We start from the raw sequence: 20,559 nt of genomic DNA on the forward strand, positions 1-20,559 counted from the left end.
AACGTAAGGACAGTTCATGGATAAAGTCAATCGGGCGAATGCCGAAACATCAAATTATTTTAAAAACTCCTTAATTTTACAAATAAAAAAAAATATTTGTGCACAATTTTGAGGCATGATGGGAAAGATAACAGGAAAAAAAGGACAAAATCAGAGGTCTTCCTGTGTGGTCTCTAAATGGCTATGATACACTACTATGGATTAAATGACTACTCAGAAAGCGAGCGCTGGTCCAACCATGTCAACTGATTGTGAGGTCTAGTGGCAGAACCCAGAACAATTCCTTCAAACGGTCATTAGTCTACAAGGTCCTTACTCTTCCCATCTGTCTTATAGTCTCGGCTGTCTTGGTTAAGACCAGGGCTTCTCTGATTCCTGCACACAAGGTCATAAGGAACCGAGTACTGAGAGTCTTGAGCACCTGGATACTCAATCGAGTACCGAGCAGTTCCCCATCACTAGAAGAGAAGTATTCCCATAATACCAATGTGAGGGGAGGGCCGCCCAGACTGTAGACCGTTTATCCGGAAGTAATAAGAGGATCTGTGTGTGTGTATATAATCAAAGCATAGCTGTCATTGCATAATTATCTGTATGTCTGTATGACAATCGCATAGACGCCATTTTAAAGGCGACATCGCTCAAGCGATCTCGTTGGGGTCACGGAATTTGTGACGCACATGCGGCCGCGTTAGCGATCTCATTGTGTTTGACTCCTATGAGCGATTTTGAATCGTCACAAAAATGTTCAAAATCGCTCATCGGTGACATGCCCCCCTATTCTCGATTGTCGCTGCTGCTGCAGTTAGCGATGTAGTTCCTTGTTGGTGCGGTAGCACACATCGCTATGTGTGACACCCGAGGAACCTCACCTTACCTGCGTCTGCCCGCAATGAGGAAAGAAGGAGGTGGGCGGGATGTTACGTCTCGCTAATCTCCGCCCCTCTGCTTCTATTGGGTTCAGTGACGCTGCTGTGACGTCGCTGTGACGCTGAGCGAAACGCCCCCTTAGAAAGGAGGCGGTTCACCGGTCACAGCGATGTCGCTAGGCAGGTAAGTAGTGTGACGGGTCCGCGCGATATCGGTCACGATATTGCAGCGTGTAAAGCGGCCTTTACTTTAAGATGTGTGATCAGGAACGTGTTAACTAGTTAATCAAGCAAAATGAGCAATAAACAAAGAGGTATTCATAACACACTGGTTCCCAGCAGCTGGGGATGGGAAACTGGGGCTTTATCTTTTACTCCTTGTTCCCGTTTCAAGGTCAAATGTTGTATTGTATAATCATGATTTTCAATAAATAACTCAGAAGCCTGCTTCTGCTCAAGCAGTGAATACGTCTCAGCGTGATCATTGTTGTCAGAAATAATTATATCTGCGCAGATCGATTTGGAATCCATCTCTGTGACCTTGAGAAACCCCATTTGTGGTGTCCCCAAAATTCCCAACCTTGACACCATGACTTAAATATATATCAGATGTGAGTCCTATCAATGGGACCTCCATCTGTTTCAAGAACATGCTCCAGTCGTAAACTACCACCAGTAAAGTGATGGCAACGAATATGGGCTTTTCTTCATTCATTTGTAAGTGCTCCAATATTATTCAATACTTCTTAAGAAAGTGCACAAGCACGGCCAAATATTCATCCCAGACAGCACGCAAGAGGGCCCCGTTCTTCTGGATGATGGGGTTCCCAGTAGATGGATCTCTGTTCTATAAAAAATGTATGACACATCCTTTTTGCAAGGTAGGACTATCCCTTTAATCTTTCGAATTGAGACAGTAATATCAGTACTGAAAGGGGTTGCCCAGAATTACAAGAATTGACTTGTTCTTTTTCTTAAACGGTAAATAATGAGTACGTGAGTTGTGTCTGGTATTACCAGTAACCTTTATTAAAATGAATATTACTTAGCTGTGATACCACCTAAAACCTATAGAAAGTGCTGAAGTTCTTTTCACAATTTTAGAAGGTTTTCCAATACTTTCCAGCCCTTCCGTTGCTGAAGTGAAAGGTTTCTGAAGTGGATGACGAGGTGGTGGACGATGAAGTTGCTGACCCAACCTGGCAAGGTGTCATGCCTAGCGAGGAGGAGGGATCTGTAGCACCGCAACAGGCAGGAAGAGGCAGTGGGATGGCCAGAGGGAGAAGGTGGACAACTGTTCTCTGAGCACCCACACACGACAAATGCCCAGGTCAAGGGTTAGGCATTCTCCAGTCTGGTGTTTATGTCACAGTCATCTCCTATGTACTACCATCTCTGCAGTACTTATTAAAAGCCCACCACATTGTCCTCTAGTAATAATCACCAAGGCATCTTAGAAAGGAAAAGGTGCATTACCCACACCTCAGGGGAAGATTAGGCTTCTGTGCGGCCCTTGTAGAGATGATCGGGGAGGGGGGTCATTCCCACTAAGTGTTCGGTACTGGAGCATAAGGTGTTGGATGGACGGAGTTCCTCCTCTGTTGTTGATTTGGTCAGGAATTTTCCCTCTATTACCAGGTGTGTGCACGGTAAGAAATTTGCAGGTCTAGACCGGTGTTAGAATGACTATGTGAGTGTCCACTAAAAACCCCTAGTGGAATTGTGTGTCTGAGGCTCTAGGCTCAAGGTTTATCGGTTCCTTTAGTGTTACTGACATCTACGGCCGTACGGCTGGAGCTACCCCCAGCGCTTAACATCCACGACATAGTCCACAGGTCTTTGCTCTGGAAATGGGTGGTGCCTCCTATTGGAGAAAAGAGGGGCCTGTTCACATTGGGATGAACGATTTTACCAGTCTTGAGAGTCCTGAGGCCTCTCGTTAAAGGGAGGTACTGTCACGGTCGTCTCACTGGTTTTGGAGACTAGTGACAGCTTTTTGCCTGGAGCCTCTCATCTCCATATGGGACTCATATAAATGTTGTTTTGTTTCCTTTAGTACTGAAGTAGTTAATTTCAGTATTTTTGCTAGCAGCTCTCCTACATTTAAAGTCAGCTGCGGCTGCTCTGTACACACGCCCCCTTGTGCTTAAGTAGCTAGATCTCCCAGCAAATGTGGCTGACTATGCAAAGCCATTTGTATGCTGGCCCCCTTTGGTGAAGGGACTGTTGAGGATTCATCTTGGATCTTTTCCATTGTTGGTTGTATCCCCCTTTTAGTCTCACCTACCATCTTGTTGTATTAATGCAGTGGTGGGCATAGTGAGTCTTATGCGGGCTTTACACGCTGCAACATCGCTAGCCGATGCTAGCGATGGTGAGCATGATAGCACCCGCCCCTATCGTTATGCCGATATTTGGTGATTGCTGCCGCAGCGAACATTATCGCTACAGCAGCGTCACACGCACTTACCTGGTCGGCGACGTCGCTGTGACCGGCGAACAATCCCTCCCTCAAGAGGGAGGGACGTTCGGCATCACAGCGACGTCACCGCGACGTCACTAAGCGGCCGGCCAATCAAAGCGGAGGGGCGGAGATGAGCGGGACGAACATCCCGCCCACCTCCTTCCTTCCTCATTGCTTGTAGAGCTGTAGGGGGAAAAAGCGCAATAGGGTCTTACCCGGTATGAGGGTAGAGAGACAGAAAGAGGTACACTCACCTGGTAGGGTTGTGAAAGTCACAACTCCTTATGATCGCATGTGAGTGCCTTTTTGTGGTTTAGCAGCGGCCCCGGAATGTAGTATATAAAATATAGGTCAGGTAAAGAGAAAACCGGTTTAAATGCCGCGCTAAAAACCACTGATGTTGTAGATGAAAAAGATTTCCTTTATTTCATAATTCTACGCGTTTCAGAGACATCTCCGTCTCCTTCCTCAGGAAAATAAATCATATTACAAAAAAGGGGCAACAGAGCCTATATAAAGGAAGACCAGTAGCCACATATGCATTTGAAAAGTGAACAGCCCATTTGAATCTGAGTCATATGGTTTATTTTCCTGAGGAAGGAGACGGAGATGTCTCTGAAACGCGTAAAATTATGAAATAAAGGAAATCTTTTTCATCTACAACATCAGTGGTTTTTAGCGCGGCATTTAAACCGGTTTTCTCTTTACCTGACCTATATTTTACTTCCTCATTGCTGGCATGTGGCAGGTAAGGAGAGGTTCCTCGTTCCTGCGGCGTCACACGTAGTGATTTGTGCTGCCGCAGGGACGAAGATCAAGGAGCGATTGTGGACGTTTTTGCAACGATCCAATATCGCTCCTAGGAGTCACATACAACAAGATTGCTACAGCGGCCGGATGTGCGTCACAAAATCCGTGACCCCAACGAGATCGCTGTAGCGATCTCGTAGCGTGTAAAGCCCGCTTTACCACACGACTCCCTAGCCAGGTCTATAGTATGGATTGCTAAGAGCTTCAGGTATTCCTGCTCGGCGACAGGTGCAGAGCCTGTATAGTGTCCGGATAGTAGTGCAGGGTACAGTGCCAGGTAAAGGCAGCAGGTGTCTATCTACCATCTCACTGGCACCAGGGCCCACCATTGTTATCATGTTCCTGGTGTTTCCCTTTGTTTGTGGTGTAGTTGGGGGGTGTTTTTTTGTTGCGTGTCAGTCATCAGTAGGTTGAACACGCCCGCTATGTTAATTGTGTTACACCTTGTTCCAAGAAAGATAAAAGAATGTTTTTTTTAAAACCTGTGCCATACCAAGGTCAGAAGGGGACTGATCACTATCCACCTGACCACCACCAGCTTGCTCAGGCAGATGTCATCAAAGTACTCGACTCAGTGGGCCAAACACTTGGGTCCACAATCAGTGCCTGCTGGTGACCTCACTGCCTTTCCCCTCTTTACGTGCTTGCCAATCTCCTGTCATGGATGAAAGCATGGATACCTCCCACCCTAAACTTATCGTTGCCCATTTGCAAGCACCATTAGCATTGTTGTCCTATTCTTTGTCAGACTGTCTGCTCTACCTGGAAATGTTGCCTTTTAGGCTTTTGGACACTGAGGCTTTCTGCAACCTTATGGCAGCAGCCAGCTCTTGGTACTCATTCCCCAGCTGCCACTATTTTTCCCAATGTGCCATCCCTGTTTACACCACAACATCACCCGTGAACTCACCAACGCAGTTATTGGGAAGGTCCTCTTAACGACCGATACGTGGAGAAGTATTTGTGACAAGGGATGCTAGGAGAACGTTGTGGACACTGGGACAGAGTAAGACCCTGGGACGGCACTCTTACTACCGATGCTGAGGATTGAGGCCTTAGTTCAATGAGGGTATCCTGTACCACCTACACCAGTTGCTGCACCCCCTCCTTTTCCTCATCATTTATCTCCGAATTGTCATCTCAGAGCACGTTGTCCATATCAGTAGCAAGCATGGACACCTGGGATATTGGCAAAAACCTATTAGCTGCTCTGAAGCTTGGCAAACTCGCACACCTATGTGTATGTGCTCAACTTAGTGGTTCAGCGCATTCTGAAAACCTACTAAGATTTGGCTAATCAACTTGTCAAGGTGCACCATGTGTGTACCCTTTTCTGCAAGTCAGCTGCTGCTGGTATGGCATTGCTGCAGCAGTACTTGCTCATCGACTGGTGTGTGACATGACCACGGGAGGGCAGGGCATCAAGCATGGTACGCAGATACTCAAACGAGTATTGAGAGTCTTGAGCACTCGAACACTCGATCGAGTACCGAGCAGTGCCGAGCATGCTCGCCCATGACTAGTAAGGTGGTTTTCCCATAAGACCATGACATAAATGTATAGCAGATGTGAGTCCTATCAATGGGACATGTATCAGTCTCAAAAACCCACTCCTGTTGAGGACCACCATCAGTAAAGTGGTGGCAACGAATATGGGTCTTTCTTCATTCTTTTGTGAGTGCCTTTTTCAAAGCTTTTTAAGAAAGTTCACAAGCTTGGCCAAATATTCATCCCGGACAGCACGTAACAGTGCCACGTTCTTCAGGTTGTTGGGTTCCCAGTAGAGGGATCTGTATGCTATGACGAATTTATGACATTCTTTTGGCAAGTTAAGAAGGTATAATAGCAGATTCTGCCAAGCAGAAAATATAGCCCAAAAGTCCAATATAATAGTGGATAATAGCAAGGACTAAAACATAGCTTTTAATAAATACATTAAAAAGGGTACCAAAGTGCTTGTGCATAAATTTTGCAAATAACAAAAAGTGATGCCAAATGGCAATAAATCAGACAGATCTCACCCAGATCTTCTCCATGGGCAAGATTGAACACCGGTCCTGGGAGGACATATACTCTCATATTTTGTGGTTGTGGGGCAGACAACTCATTTGGGGCTGCCCTTGTCAGGGCGGAAGTCCAATCACGGGGCACGACAGGGTTTGTTATTCCATCACCCGACGCATTGCCCTGGATCTTCCAGCCAGTGATCAACCCTGGACCGGTGTTCAATCTTGCCCATGGAGAAGATCTGGGTGAGATCTGTCTGATTTATTGCCATTTGGCATCACTTTTTGTTATTTGCACAATCCTCCAAGTTAAGAAGGTAAGAATATTCCTTTCATCTAGATTTATAAACACTTAAAAGGGTTGCCCAGGATTACAAAAATTTACTTATTTTTTTCCTAAAATCTTAATAATAACCCATACATGGGTTGTGTCTAGTATTACAATTAACCTTCATTGAAATGAATATGACTTAGCTGTGATACCTAGACATTCTAGGGAAGTGGTGAAGTTATTTTTACAAGATTGAAGGTTTTCTAAAACTTTGCACCTCCGATGTTGAAGTTGTAGGTTGCTGAAATGGAAGATGAGGTGGTGAACGATGAAGTCACTTACCCAATCTAGGTAGGGTGTCATCAGCGTCGGACTGGCTACCGGAGGAGTCGCCAGTAATGCCAGTCCTGGATTCAGGTATCTGCATTGCACTCCGGAGCTCTCACCTGAGCTCCGGAGTGCAGCCGAGACTGTACCGCGAGCACCGAGTGATTGATTTCCCGGCGACTGCGCTTCAGTTCATGTCAGCTGCAGACATGCCGGGGTGATCTCCGCTGCTCTCACCTGAACTCTGGAGATCACCTTGGCCTGTCTGCAGCTGTCATGAACTGAACTGCAATCGCCAGGGAATCAATCACTCGGCGCTCGTGGTGCAGTCTCGGCTGCACTCTGGAGCTCAGATGAGAGCTCCAGAGTGCAATGCAGGTAACTGAATTCAGACCTGGCATTACTGGAGATTCCTCCGGTAGCCAGTCCGATGCTGGGTGTCATGCACAGTGAGGACAGCACTGCAGAGGAAGAGGGACCTGCAGCACCACCTACATCTCATGGAAAGTGGTGAAATTCTTTTTACAAGATAGAAGGTTTTCAAATATTTTATAGCACCTCCAATGCTGAAGTGGTAGGTTGCTGAAGTGGAAGACGAGGTGGTTAACGATGAAGTCACTGACCCAACCTAGGCAAGGTGTCATGCACAGTGAGGACAGCTCTGCAGAGGAAGAGGGCCCTGTAGCACCACCTACATCTTATGGAAATTGGTGGAGTTCTATTTACAAGATAGAAGGTTTTCAAATACTTTATAGCACCTCCAAAGCTGAAGTGGTAGGTTGCTGAAGTGGAAGACGAGGTGGTGAACGATGAAGTCACTGACCCAACCTAGGCAAGGTGTCATGCACAGTGAGGACAGCACTGAAGAGGAAGAAGGATCTGTAGCACCACCTACATCTTATGGAAAGTGGTGAAATTATTTTACAAGATTGAAGATTTTCAATACTTTATAGCACCTTTGATGCTGAAGTGGTAGGTTGCTGAAGTGGAAGACGAGGTGGTGGACGATGAAGTCACTGACCCAACCTGTAAAGTGTCATGCAAAGTTTTCTAGTACTTTGCAGCCCCTTTGGAAATTGATCTCTGAGCGCACATTGATTTGTCAGGTATTTTTAACATAAATAAGTGCTTAAGAACTTTGAAACATTTTTTTCCACTAAAGCTTTTGTTAAATGGATCAATGATATTAGTAAGATGAAGTTAACATCATCTTCATCGTCATCGTCAACATCATCATTAACTATTGGCCTCTGTCATTCATTGCTTTTTATCAAAATCAGTTTTAATATATTCTAATAAAAGAATTTATATATATATATATATGTAAAAGTCCAGCAGAGTTAAGTGAATTTGGAGGGAAGATTTTGATTGGCTGCAAATGGAAACTACAATAAAAGTTTTTAAAACATTTCTAAACTTTCACTTTCACCTCTTTTTGTCCCTCCGCACACCAAATTCAACTCTATTCAACTCATCATTATCCATCTTCTTCCTCCAGGTCGACACCACCACTGACCAATCCCCACGTGCGGCATGATGCATGTAAAATAATGCACTCCATGTGGACACTATAGGACACAACACTCCTCAATCACATTTGTCCTCAAGAAGTGAGAGGAGTAACAGTGGCAGGACAGGTATGCTGAGTACAATGGAGAAGGTGGGTAGTAATTTTTTTTTTAACCCCGTCACCCCAAAAATCCAGAAGAAATGGTAAGAATTCAAGATTTTATCTTTAAGGTTGCTCAATTTGTGCTCATCAATTTGCCCAAAATTTGGATTCGCCTAAGTTTTATATATGATATAAATATAATAATGAATTTTAAAATGTATTAAATGAATAGATTTTGAAAAAAAGAAACATTTTTTTTTTATTTTACTCTTTTCCTTAGAGAGAGAGAGAGAGAGAGAGAGAGATAGGTATATATATATATATTATATATATATATATATATATATATATAAGGTATATATATATATTATATATATATATATATATATATATATATATATATATATATGTGTATATGTAGATAAATATTCTTATATTTACATAATAATATATAATAAATTATATAATATATATTATTATTTATATCTAATAATATATATCTAATTATATATATATATATATATATATATATAATTAATTCATTATATATTTTTCATTTATTATTCATTAATTATAAATATTATACAATAAATTATTATATATATATGTATATATATATATATATATATATATGATATATTATTAGAATTATTATATTATACAGATATATATATATATATATATATATATATATATATAAAATATTTATAATAATATATCATAAATTATACATATATATATATATATATATATATATATATATATATATATATATATATATATAAATTATAATAATTAATTTATTGTATAATAATATTTATAATTAATGAATAATAAATAAAAAATATATAATGAATTTTATTTATATATATATATATTAATTAATTATATATTAATAATTATTATTGATTAATTAATTTAATATAATTCAAAGGTTAAAATAAGAAATAAAACATTTGTTGTTTTTTTCAAATCTATTAGTTTAATAAATTTTCTTTAAAATTCATTATTATATTGATACATATATAATATAATAAATTAATTAAATATTTTTTAGCTGTGTATTTATTAAATAAACACATAGCTAAAAAACATAAAAACTAAAATTATTAATATTATTATAGATAGGATTTTACCTCAATATATTAATGTTTTTTTTCTGTATTTACAAAACAAAAGCAAATGATACATAATAGGTTTTGTACCACTGAGGTCACTTCAGTCCACCATCCCCCTGTCTAGGTACCGGTACCCACCTGTAGCTGAGATGCTCCATAAGATGCAGATGAGCAGGAGACATGAGCTTTTCATGACTCTGGAGTTCCCGGAGGATGCTGCAAACAAATAGTTTACTGTGAGGTCTGTGTTCAGAATTACTTTATAACAGGGCGTTGGCTTCGTAAGATTATGCCATAAAAAAACAGAGGGGAGGGGACGAATAAAATGGAGATGGTGAAGAGCAGGACAGTAAAAGCCTCTGTATTACATCAGGACTGGAGTGATTGAACTATCAGGGAATAGGATGTGCATTGTCTTCTTGTGATGATTGTAGGCAGCGAACAACAGCTGGAATATAATGTCATTATGTATCAGGGACAACCAGCAGCAACACACAGAGGAAAGACCCTGACAACTGACAAATGTTACCAGCAGCAAAATACAATATTACATTAGATTGTAACATATAACTAAATGGAACAAATACAATTAATATATATGCCTAAAATGTGTAGAAAATTAGTCCAGAGCTGCACTCACTATTCTGCTGGTGCAGTCACTGTGTATATACATTACATTACTGATCCTGAGTTACTTCCTGTATTATACTCCAGAGCTGCACTCACTATTCTGCTGGTGCAGTCACTGTGTACATACATTATATTACTGATCCTGAGTTACCACCTGTATTATACTCCAGAGCTGCACTCACTATTCTGCTGGTGCAGTCACTGTGTACATACATTATATTACTGATCCTGAGTTACCACCTGTATTATACTCCAGAGCTGCACTCACTATTCTGCTGGTGCAGTCACTGTGTAGATACATTACATTACTGATGCTGAGTTGCCTCCTGTATTATACTCCAGAGCTGCACTCACTATTCTGCTGGTGCAGTCACTGTGTACATACATTACATTACTGATCCTGAGTTACCTCCTATATTATACTCCAGAGCTGCACTCACTATTCTACTGGTGCAGTCACTGTGTACATACATTACATTACTGATCCTGAGTTACCTCCTGTATTATACTCCAGAGCTGCACTCACTATTCTGCTGGTGCAGTCACTGTGTACATACATTACATTACTGATCCTGAGTTACCTCCTGTATTATACCCCAGAGCTGCACTCACTATTCTGCTGGTGAGGTCACTGTGTACATACATTACATTACTGATCCTGAGTTACCTCCTGTATTATAGTCCAGACTAGTGATGAGCGAGCATGCTTGTCACTACTCGGTACTCGCACGAGTATCACTGTACTCGGGCTGCTCGGCGGGGACCGAGTAATCTCGCGATACTCGTGCTTTACTCGTGGTCTTCATTTCTGCATGTTGGCGCTCTTTTGAGAGCCAGCCCTCATGCAGGGATTGGCTGGCAGACCACTGCAATGCCACAGCCCTGTTAGTTGTGGAATTGCAGTGATTGGCCGGCCTGCACAGCGTGACCGAGCCTTTATATCGGCCGGCGCGCTGTGCTCTGCTCACAGCTATTCTGACAGTGAGTGTAGGGAGAGTGTCGCTGATTCAGGGAAAGCTTTGCGGCCCTTTATAGCTTTTTCAGTTGCAGGGCTGCAAACAGTGTGACCAAAAGTCCTTCTCAGGACTATTCTAGTTGTATACAGGCAGGCAGGGTATAGCCAGGTCGGAGTACAGTAGCAGAGTCCTTCTCAGGACTATTGTTGCTATATACAGGCAGGGTATAGCCAGGTCTGAATACAGGCTAGTGACCAAAAGAGTCCTTGTCAGGACTATTGTAGCAGTATACAGGCAGGCAGGCAGGCAGGGTAGTGGTGACCGTATACCAGCCTTCATATCTGGGGCTGGTGTACACAGTGTAAAACAGTCCAGATAGTGTCTGACTTGTCTGTACTGTAATTGTCGCTCCCCAAAAAAACCTGTTAGTAGGTTATTATTGCGTCCGTGCTTGGTTTTTAAAACCGCACGTGTGTGCCTGTTGGTGGCAGCGTACAGGTGCACTGGTGTGCGTTTACCAAACTATTATATAACGCACAAGTGTAGTGTATAATACACGTCAGTCAGCAGTGGCTGATAGTGTCAGAGTTCTTAATTTTTGCTCCTAAAACCTGTGTTAGGTTATTATTGCGTCCGTGCTTGGTTTTTAAAACCGCACGTGTGTGCCTGTTGGTGGCAGCGTACAGGTGCACTGGTGTGCGTTTACCAAACTATTATATAACGCACAAGTGTAGTGTATAATACACGTCAGTCAGCAGTGGCTGATAGTGTCAGAGTTCTTAATTTTTGCTCCTAAAACCTGTGTTAGGTTATTATTGCGTCCGTGCTTGGTTTTTAAAACCGCACGTGTGTACCTGTTGGTGGCAGCGTACAGGTGCACTGGTGTGCGTTTACCAAACTATTATATAACGCACAAGTGTAGTGTATAATACACGTCAGTCAGCAGTGGCTGATAGTGTCAGAGTTCTTAATTTTTGCTCCTAAAACCTGTGTTAGGTTATTATTGCGTCCGTGCTTGGTTTTTAAAACCGCACGTGTGTGCCTGTTGGTGGCAGCGTACAGGTGCACTGGTGTGCGTTTACCAAACTATTATATAACGCACAAGTGTAGTGTATAATACACGTCAGTCAGCAGTGGCTGATAGTGTCAGAGTTCTTAATTTTTGCTCCTAAAACCTGTGTTAGGTTATTATTGCGTCCGTGCTTGGTTTTTAAAACCGCACGTGTGTGCCTGTTGGTGGCAGCGTACAGGTGCACTGGTGTGCGTTTACCAAACTATTATATAACGCACAAGTGTAGTGTATAATACACGTCAGTCAGCAGTGGCTGATAGTGTCAGAGTTCTTAATTTTTGCTCCTAAAACCTGTGTTAGGTTATTATTGCGTCCGTGCTTGGTTTTTAAAACCGCACGTGTGTGCCTGTCGGTGGCAGCGTACAGGTGCACTTGTGTGCAATTTCCAGAAACTTTGATATAACGCACAAGTAGTGAATATACACGTCAGCAGTGCACAGCATTGCAAAATGCGCAAGGGCATTGGCAAGGAACAAGGAAGTGGACGTGATGGTGGTGCAGGCAGAGGCCGAGGTCGTGGGCAAGCTCTAATTTCGCCACAACAAAGGGCCACATCTAGTCGCTCGCACGTCCTGTCCCAAATTCTTGGGGACCGCAGCAGTACACCGCTCTTGAACCAAGACCAGTGTCAACAGGTTGTTAGTTGGATAGCGGATAATGCTTCCAGTCAGATTGGCACCACCACAAACACTCTGTCTTCCACACGGTCAAGTGTCAGTAGCCGTGATACTGCACCGCACATTTCTGAACCTGATCCTCCTTCCTACCACCAGGCTGAGTACACGTCCTCCTCGGACATTAATGATCCCACACTTGGACACTCGGAAGAGCTGTTCACGTTTCCATTCACACATTCTGGCCTCTCGCCAGCTCATATTGAAGTGGGTCATGAGGAGATCGTCTGTACAGATGGCCAAATATTTGAGCAGCCACGTTCTCACGAAGTTGGCAACGTGTCTCAACAAGTGGTGGACGATGATGAGACACAATTGTCAGCAAGTCAGGAGGAGGAGCAGGGTGCGGAAGAGGAAGACGACGTGGTGGATGATCCAGTAACTGACCCAACCTGGCAGGAGGATATGCAGAGCGAGGACAGCAGTGCACAGGGGGAGGGAGGCGTAGCATCACAACAGGCAGTAAGAAGCAGGGTGGTGGCCCCAGGCAGAAGTCAGGCAACCGTTCCCCGGAACAACACGACGACACAAGGTGCCTGTCCAAATGTTAGGTCTTCACGAGTCTGGCAGTTTTTTAAGTTGGATCCAGATGATTCAAAAAAGGCCATTTGCAACACCTGCCGTGCCAGCATCAGCAGGGGTACCAAAACTAGCAGCCTGACCACCACCAGCATGATCAGGCACATGTCAGCCAAGCACCCGACTTTGTGGGAAGTACAACAGAGTCGAGGAGCAGTGCTTGCTGATGTCACTGCTACGTCTTCGCTGGTTGTGCATGCGAGCCAATCCTCTGTCCATGCTGCCTGCGAACAAGCCTCCTCCACTCCTGCACCTACAGTTGCCTACGCAGAAAGAACACCATCATCAAGCACGTCCTTGTCCCAGCGCAGCGTTCAGTTATCCATTCAGCAAACCTTTGAACGCAGGCGCAAATACACTGCCAACACCCCACATGCCACAGTTCTAAATGCTAACATTTCGCGACTGCTTGCGCTGGAAATGTTGCCTTTTAGGCTGGTGGAGACAGAAGCATTCCGTGACCTGATGGCGGCAGCTGTCCCACGTTACTCGGTCCCCAGCCGCCACTATTTCTCCCGGTGTGCCGTCCCCGCGTTGCATAACCACGTGTCACAAAACATCACACGTGCCCTGAACAACGCTGTTTCACCCAAGGTCCACCTAACCACAGACACGTGGACAAGTGCTTGTGGGCAAGGCCGCTACATCTCGTTGACGGCACACTGGGTTAATATTGTGGAAGCTGGGACCCAGTCTGAGCGAGGGACGCAACACGTCCTTCCCACACCAAGGTTTGCAGGCCCTACCTCAGTCAGTGTTTCACCCACACTCTACAGCTCCGGAATGTCATGCTCTTCAGCCTCCTCCTCCTCCTGCGCATCCTCATCCACTGTGCCCTCCACACCAGTCACAAGCTGGAAGCACTGCAGCACTGCCTCGGCGAAGCGGCAACAGGCTGTGCTGAAGCTAATCTGCATAGGTGACAAACCCCACAATGCAGAAGAACTGTGGACAGCTCTGAAACAGCAGGCAGATCACTGGCTCACACCTCTGAACCTAAAGCCAGGAAAGGTCGTTTGTGACAATGGCCGGAACCTGGTGGCGGCTTTGAGGCGAGGCCAGCTGACACATGTTCCATGCGTGGCCCATGTGCTCAACCTCGTGGTTCAGCGGTTTATAAAGTCATACCCAGAGCTGTCTGATCTGCTGGTAAAAGTTCGCCGCCTGTCTGCACATTTTCGAAAGTCACCTACTGCTTCAGCCGGCCTTGCCGGCTTTCAGCGCCGTTTGCATCTTCCGGCTCACAGACTGGTGTGTGATGTCCCCACGCGTTGGAATTCAACTCTGCACATGTTGGTCAGGATATGTGAGCAGAAGAGGGCAGTTGTTGAGTACCTGCATCACCTAAGCCGTCGGGAAATGGGTCAAACTCCACACATAACACCTGAGGAGTGGAGATGGATGTCAGACCTATGTACCATCCTCCAAAACTTTGAGGACTCCACCAAGATGGTGAGTGGTGATGACGCCATTATTAGCGTCACCATACCGCTACTCTGCCTTCTAAAACGGTCCCTGCTGAAAAACAAACATGATGCATTGCAGGCGGAGCGCGATGAGTTGCAGCAAGAAACAGTAGTGGGTGTGGGTGATAACACACAGCCCAGCCTCGTCTCATCACAACGTGCAGTGGAGGACTATGACGAGGAGGAGGATGAAGACATGGAGCAACTCTCCGGCCAAATTGAGGATATGACATGCACACCAGTCATATCCTCGATTCAGCGTGGCTGGCCAGAGGACAGGGTAGATGAGGAGGAGGAGGAGGAGGAGGAGGAGGAGGAGGACAGCATGTTCAGTCATCTTGTTGGTCAGGCTACTGAAGTCCTGGCTGTTAAGAGTCTGGCGCACATGGCTGACTTTATGGTAAGCTGCCTGTCTCGTGACCCTCGCGTTAAGAACATCTTGGCCGACAATCATTACTGGTTGGTAACACTGTTAGACCCACGCTACAAGGAGAACTTTTTGTCTCTTATTCCCGTGGAGGAGAGGTCAACCAAAATGCAGCAGTTTCGGAAGGCCATACTCACGGAAGTAGGCAAAGCATTCCCCTCACAAAACGCTAGCGGCATAGGTCAGGAATCAGTGGACAACCGAGGCGTACAGCCGAGAGAGGCACAAGTCCAATCCGCCAGAGGTAGGGGAACAGTCTTTAAGATGTGGGACAGTTTTCTCAGCCCCTCACGTACCACAGCCCCTGAGGTGCGGGGTAGTGCCACAAGAAATCCTAAGTTTGCCCAGATGCTGAAGGAGTACCTTGCAGATCGAACAACTGTACTCCGACATTCCTCTGTGCCTTACAATTATTGGGTATCCAAGCTGGACACGTGGCATGAATTGGCTCTCTACGCCTTGGAAGTCCTGGCCTGCCCTGCTGCTAGCGTTTTGTCAGAGCGTGTTTTTAGTGCCGCAGGTGGAATCATTACAGATAAACGCACCCGCCTGTCAACTGAAAATGCTGACAGGCTGACTCTGATAAAGATGAACAAGGGTTGGATTGGGCCAGACTTCACCACACCACCAGCAAATGAGAGCGGAATTTAAAGTTTGCCATGTACCTCCACTCACCCATGGGTACACTTCTCGACTTTGGATAATCGCTGGACTGCTCCTCCTTCTCCTCATGCGCCATCATGATGACCGTTACAATAGTTAGGTCTTTGTTTCAGGTATACCCCCAGTGGTAAATTTTTTCGCCCATTCTTTGCAGAATGGACATTACAACGACAGGAGACCCGCTCCTTTGCAATGGGAACAATGTTTTGAGGCCCTCATGCACGTCTCTACCCAGGGACAACGTGTAGCCTCCCAATTTTTGGCTGCCCTGCCTAAGGGCTATACTGAAATACACCCACTTCCTTAAAATGGACACTTAATGTTTTGAGGCCCTCATGCACGTCTCTACCCAGGGACAATGTGGAGCCTCCCAATTTTTGGCTGCCCTGGCAAAGGGCTATACTGAAATAGACCCACTTCCTTACAATGGGCACTTCAGGTTTAAAGGCCATCATGCACGTCTCTACCCAGGGACAATGTGGAGCCTCCCAATTTTTGGCTGCCCTGCCTAAGGGCTATACTATAATACACCCACTTCCTGACAATGGACACTTAATGTTTTGAGGCCCTCATGCACGTCTCTACCCAGGGACAATGTGGAGCCTCCCAATTTTTGGCTGCCCTGGCAAAGGGCTATACTGAAATAGACCCACTTCCTTACAATGGGCACTTCAGGTTTAAAGGCCATCATGCACGTCTCTATCCAGGGACAATGTGGAGCCTCCCAATTTTTGGCTGCCCTGCCTAAGGGCTATACTATAATACACCCACTTCCTGACAATGGACACTTAATGTTTTGAGGCCCTCATGCACGTCTCTACCCAGGGACAATGTGGAGCCTCCCAATTTTTGGCTGCCCTGGCAAAGGGCTATACTGAAATAGACCCACTTCCTTACAATGGGCACTTCAGGTTTAAAGGCCATCATGCACGTCTCTACCCAGGGACAATGTGGAGCCTCCCAATTTTTGGCTGCCCTGCCTAAGGGCTATACTATAATACACCCACTTCCTGACAATGGACACTTAATGTTTTGAGGCCCTCATGCACGTCTGTATGCAGGGGCATTGGTGAACCTCACAATTTAGGACTGCCCTGGCAAAGGAAAATACTACAAAGACTCACTTCCTCAAAATGGGCACATTAGACTCAAGAGGCCTTCATGTACGTCTCTTCTCAGGGACATCGGAGTGCCACACAATGTTTTCACGTAAAATCTTTCATGTATTGATCTCAAAAAGTAACATACACCAGCTCTATCTCACTATTGGGTATGTGCCCTTAACATTTCCGCCATGAAAAATCATTTTGGGGTCATTTTGGAAGGTTTTCTGGTGAGTCCGTAAAAATGGCGTAAAACGCGGACAAAATTGTTCACAGCTGTGACTTTTGAGTGATAAATGCTTCAAGGGGTCTTCCCCATGCTGTTGCCATGTCATTTGAGCACTCTTCTGAGACTTTTGTGACATTTTTAGGGTTTCTCCATGCTGCCGGGAGGTCATTTCACAAAAATACTCGGGTCTCCCATAGGATAACATTGGGCTCGTTGCTCGGGCCGAGTACACGAGTATCTTGGGAGGCTCGGCCCGAGCTTCGAGCACCCGAGCTTTTTAGTACTCGCTCATCACTAGTCCAGACCTGTTTCCGCTGTGTACTGACACTGGGACTTGTTTGAGTAATTACCGGGATGACTAGTCAGGAGAAAATCAACTCCCCCTTGACTAGTCTGAAACAAATTAGCATATTGTAAATTGATTTTTAACACTCTATTTTGTCAGTTTGCTTTACTCACTTGTATGAGGAGCTTATTAGGCAGAATATACAGTTAGGTCCAGAAATATTTGGACAGTGACACAAGTTTTGTTATTTTAGCTGTTTACAAAAACATGTTCAGAAATACAATTCTATATATAATATGGGCTGAAAGTGCACACTCCCAGCTGCAATATGAGAGTTTTCACATCCAAATCGGAGAAAGGGTTTAGGAATCATAGCTCTGCAATGCATAGCCTCCTCTTTTTCAAGGGACCAAAAGTAATTGGACAAGGGACTCTAAGGGCTGCAATTAACTCTGAAGGCGTCTCCCTCGTTAACCTGTAATCAATGAAGTAGTTAAAAGGTCTGGGGTTGATTACAGGTGTGTGGTTTTGCATTTGGAAGCTGTTGCTGTGACCAGACAACATGCGGTCTAAGGAACTCTCAATTGAGGTGAAGCAGAACATCCTGAGGCTGAATAAAAAAAAAAATCCATCAGAGAGATAGCAGACATGCTTGGAGTAGCAAAATCAACAGTCGGGTACATTCTGAGAAAAAAGGAATTGACTGGTGAGCTTGGGAACTCAAAAAGGCCTGGGCGTCCACGGATGACAACAGTGGTGGATGATCGCCGCATACTTTCTTTGGTGAAGAAGAACGCGTTCACAACATCAACTGAAGTCCAGAACACTCTCAGTGAAGTAGGTGTATCTGTCTCTAAGTCAACAGTAAAGAGAAGACTCCATGAAAGTAAATACAAAGGGTTCACATCTAGATGCAAACCATTCATCGATTCCAAAAATAGACAGACCAGAGTTACATTTGCTGAAAAACACCTCATGAAGCCAGCTCAGTTCTGGAAAAGTATTCTATGGACAGATGAGACAAAGATCAACCTGTACCAGAATGATGGGAAGAAAAAAGTTTGGAGAAGAAAGGGAACGGCACATGATCCAAGGCACACCACATCCTCTGTAAAACATGGTGGAGGCAACGTGATGGCATGGGCATGCATGGCTTTCAATGGCACTGGGTCACTTGTGTTTATTGATGACATAACAGCAGACAAGAGTAGCCGGATGAATTCTGAAGTGTACCGGGATATACTTTCAGCCCAGATTCAGCCAAATGCCGCAAAGTTGATCGGACGGCGCTTCATAGTACAGATGGACAATGACCCCAAGCATACAGCCAAAGCTACCCAGGAGTTCATGAGTGCAAAAAAGTGGAACATTCTGCAATGGCCAAGTCAATCACCAGATCTTAACCCAATTGAGCATGCATTTCACTTGCTCAAATCCAGACTTAAGCAAGACTTGAAGGCTGCGGCTGTAAAGGCCTGGCAAAGCATTAAGAAGGAGGAAACACAGCGTTTGGTGATGTCCATGGGTTCCAGACTTAAGGCAGTGATTGCCTCCAAAGGATTTGCAGCAAAATATTGAAAATAAAAATATTTTGTTTGGGTTTGGTTTATTTGTCCAATTACTTTTGACCTCCTAAAATGTGGAGTGTTTGTAAAGAAATGTGACAATTCCTACAATTTCTATCAGATATTTTTGTTCAAACCTTCAAATTAAACGTTACAATCTGCACTTGAATTCTGTTGTAGAGGTTTCATTTCAAATCCAATGTGGTGGCAAGCAGAGCCCAACTCGCCAAAATTGTGTCACTGTCCAAATATTTCTGGACCTAACTGTATATATATATATATATATATATATATATATATATATATATATGGGCATGAACGCATGGGGCACTGTCACATTCCTTTTAAAACATCACATATTTGTAAACAGAGTTAATACAATCAATAAATATTGTGACTTTATGAAATGAGTTTTGGTGCTTCCTCCTGTTCCTCGGTGATACCCTCCTCCTCTTTGGTTATACTTTTTGGTCAGGGAAAGGGAATCCTCAGCAATGGCTACAAATGTGATTACACACATAAGTATTACAATTCTGTGCAGCAGAATGCAAAAGTTATCTTATGTTTACATCTAATCTGGAAGCCCATCCACTGGGTGTATTGAGGTATTGAGACCACGCCAGATGCCACGGCGTAACACTAGCCGGTATCAGAGAGCTTCTGGTAGGACGTCATCAAAAAAAGAGTCATAGAATGAGAATCCGATACATCACTGATTCCAAAATACTTGTGACAAAGAAGTTTCTTATCCAGTTTTCGAATATTCTTGGACTCTGTTTATATCCTTGGTGGAAATTCAACAGTTGCATTGTTTTATAGTTACTACTTATCAATGGGTACAAGACAAAAGAAAGCTAAAAAGTGTGAACAAATAATGTATCAATAAGAGGGCGCCAGAGGGCACGGAGTTTCTGTGAGACATCGCCATCTGGATACATTGTAGAGCATTGGCTCCATTTGTAGATGATAAGGGGTATTTTTCCCCAGGGTCATCCTTCCCGATACAAGAGCTGCAAATATTCTGCTTATCCTTGGCTCCTTTCACGATTCCTCCATGCAGAGCATCTTGCAGACTAGAAGATGCTCTGCTGTGTTTTCCTGAACTACATTCCTGACAGTTACACGATTCCTCTGTGCAGAACATCTTGCAGACTAGAAGATGCTCTGCTGTGACTTCAGACCTGGCCGTGACATTATTTCTCTGTGCAGAGTATCTTGCCTTTGGAGATGCTCTGCTGCACCTTCCTGAGTTACTAAACCAGCATCTTGATTGACAGGGCCGGATTACATGTTGGCGCTGATTTCTCAGGTGTTCATCCTTACTGGTAATTGCTCAGGCTTCTTGCTGAGCATGCTCACCCAGAACTTTGCAAGTTGTATTTTCTGGTTCTGCTGTTGTGCTGTTGGCTCTGCTAGTGTTCTGATCTTTGCG

At 44.4% G+C, this 20,559-nt stretch overlaps 1 protein-coding gene across 2 annotated transcripts in view; it reads right to left on the reverse strand.

The window, feature by feature from the left end:
- LOC142257110 (uncharacterized) overlaps positions 1-20,559 on the reverse strand; it is a 76,167-nt gene that overhangs the window by 19,345 nt on the left and 36,263 nt on the right. For both annotated transcript variants that reach the window (XM_075329194.1, XM_075329196.1), the window contains one exon: positions 9,616-9,693. In XM_075329194.1, coding sequence (XP_075185309.1) covers positions 9,616-9,693 — 78 coding nt within the window. The remainder of the gene's footprint in view (positions 1-9,615; positions 9,694-20,559) is intronic.

Source organism: Anomaloglossus baeobatrachus, chromosome 11 (assembly GCF_048569485.1).
Source record: "Anomaloglossus baeobatrachus isolate aAnoBae1 chromosome 11, aAnoBae1.hap1, whole genome shotgun sequence".
NCBI classification, from domain to species: domain Eukaryota; kingdom Metazoa; phylum Chordata; class Amphibia; order Anura; family Aromobatidae; genus Anomaloglossus; species Anomaloglossus baeobatrachus.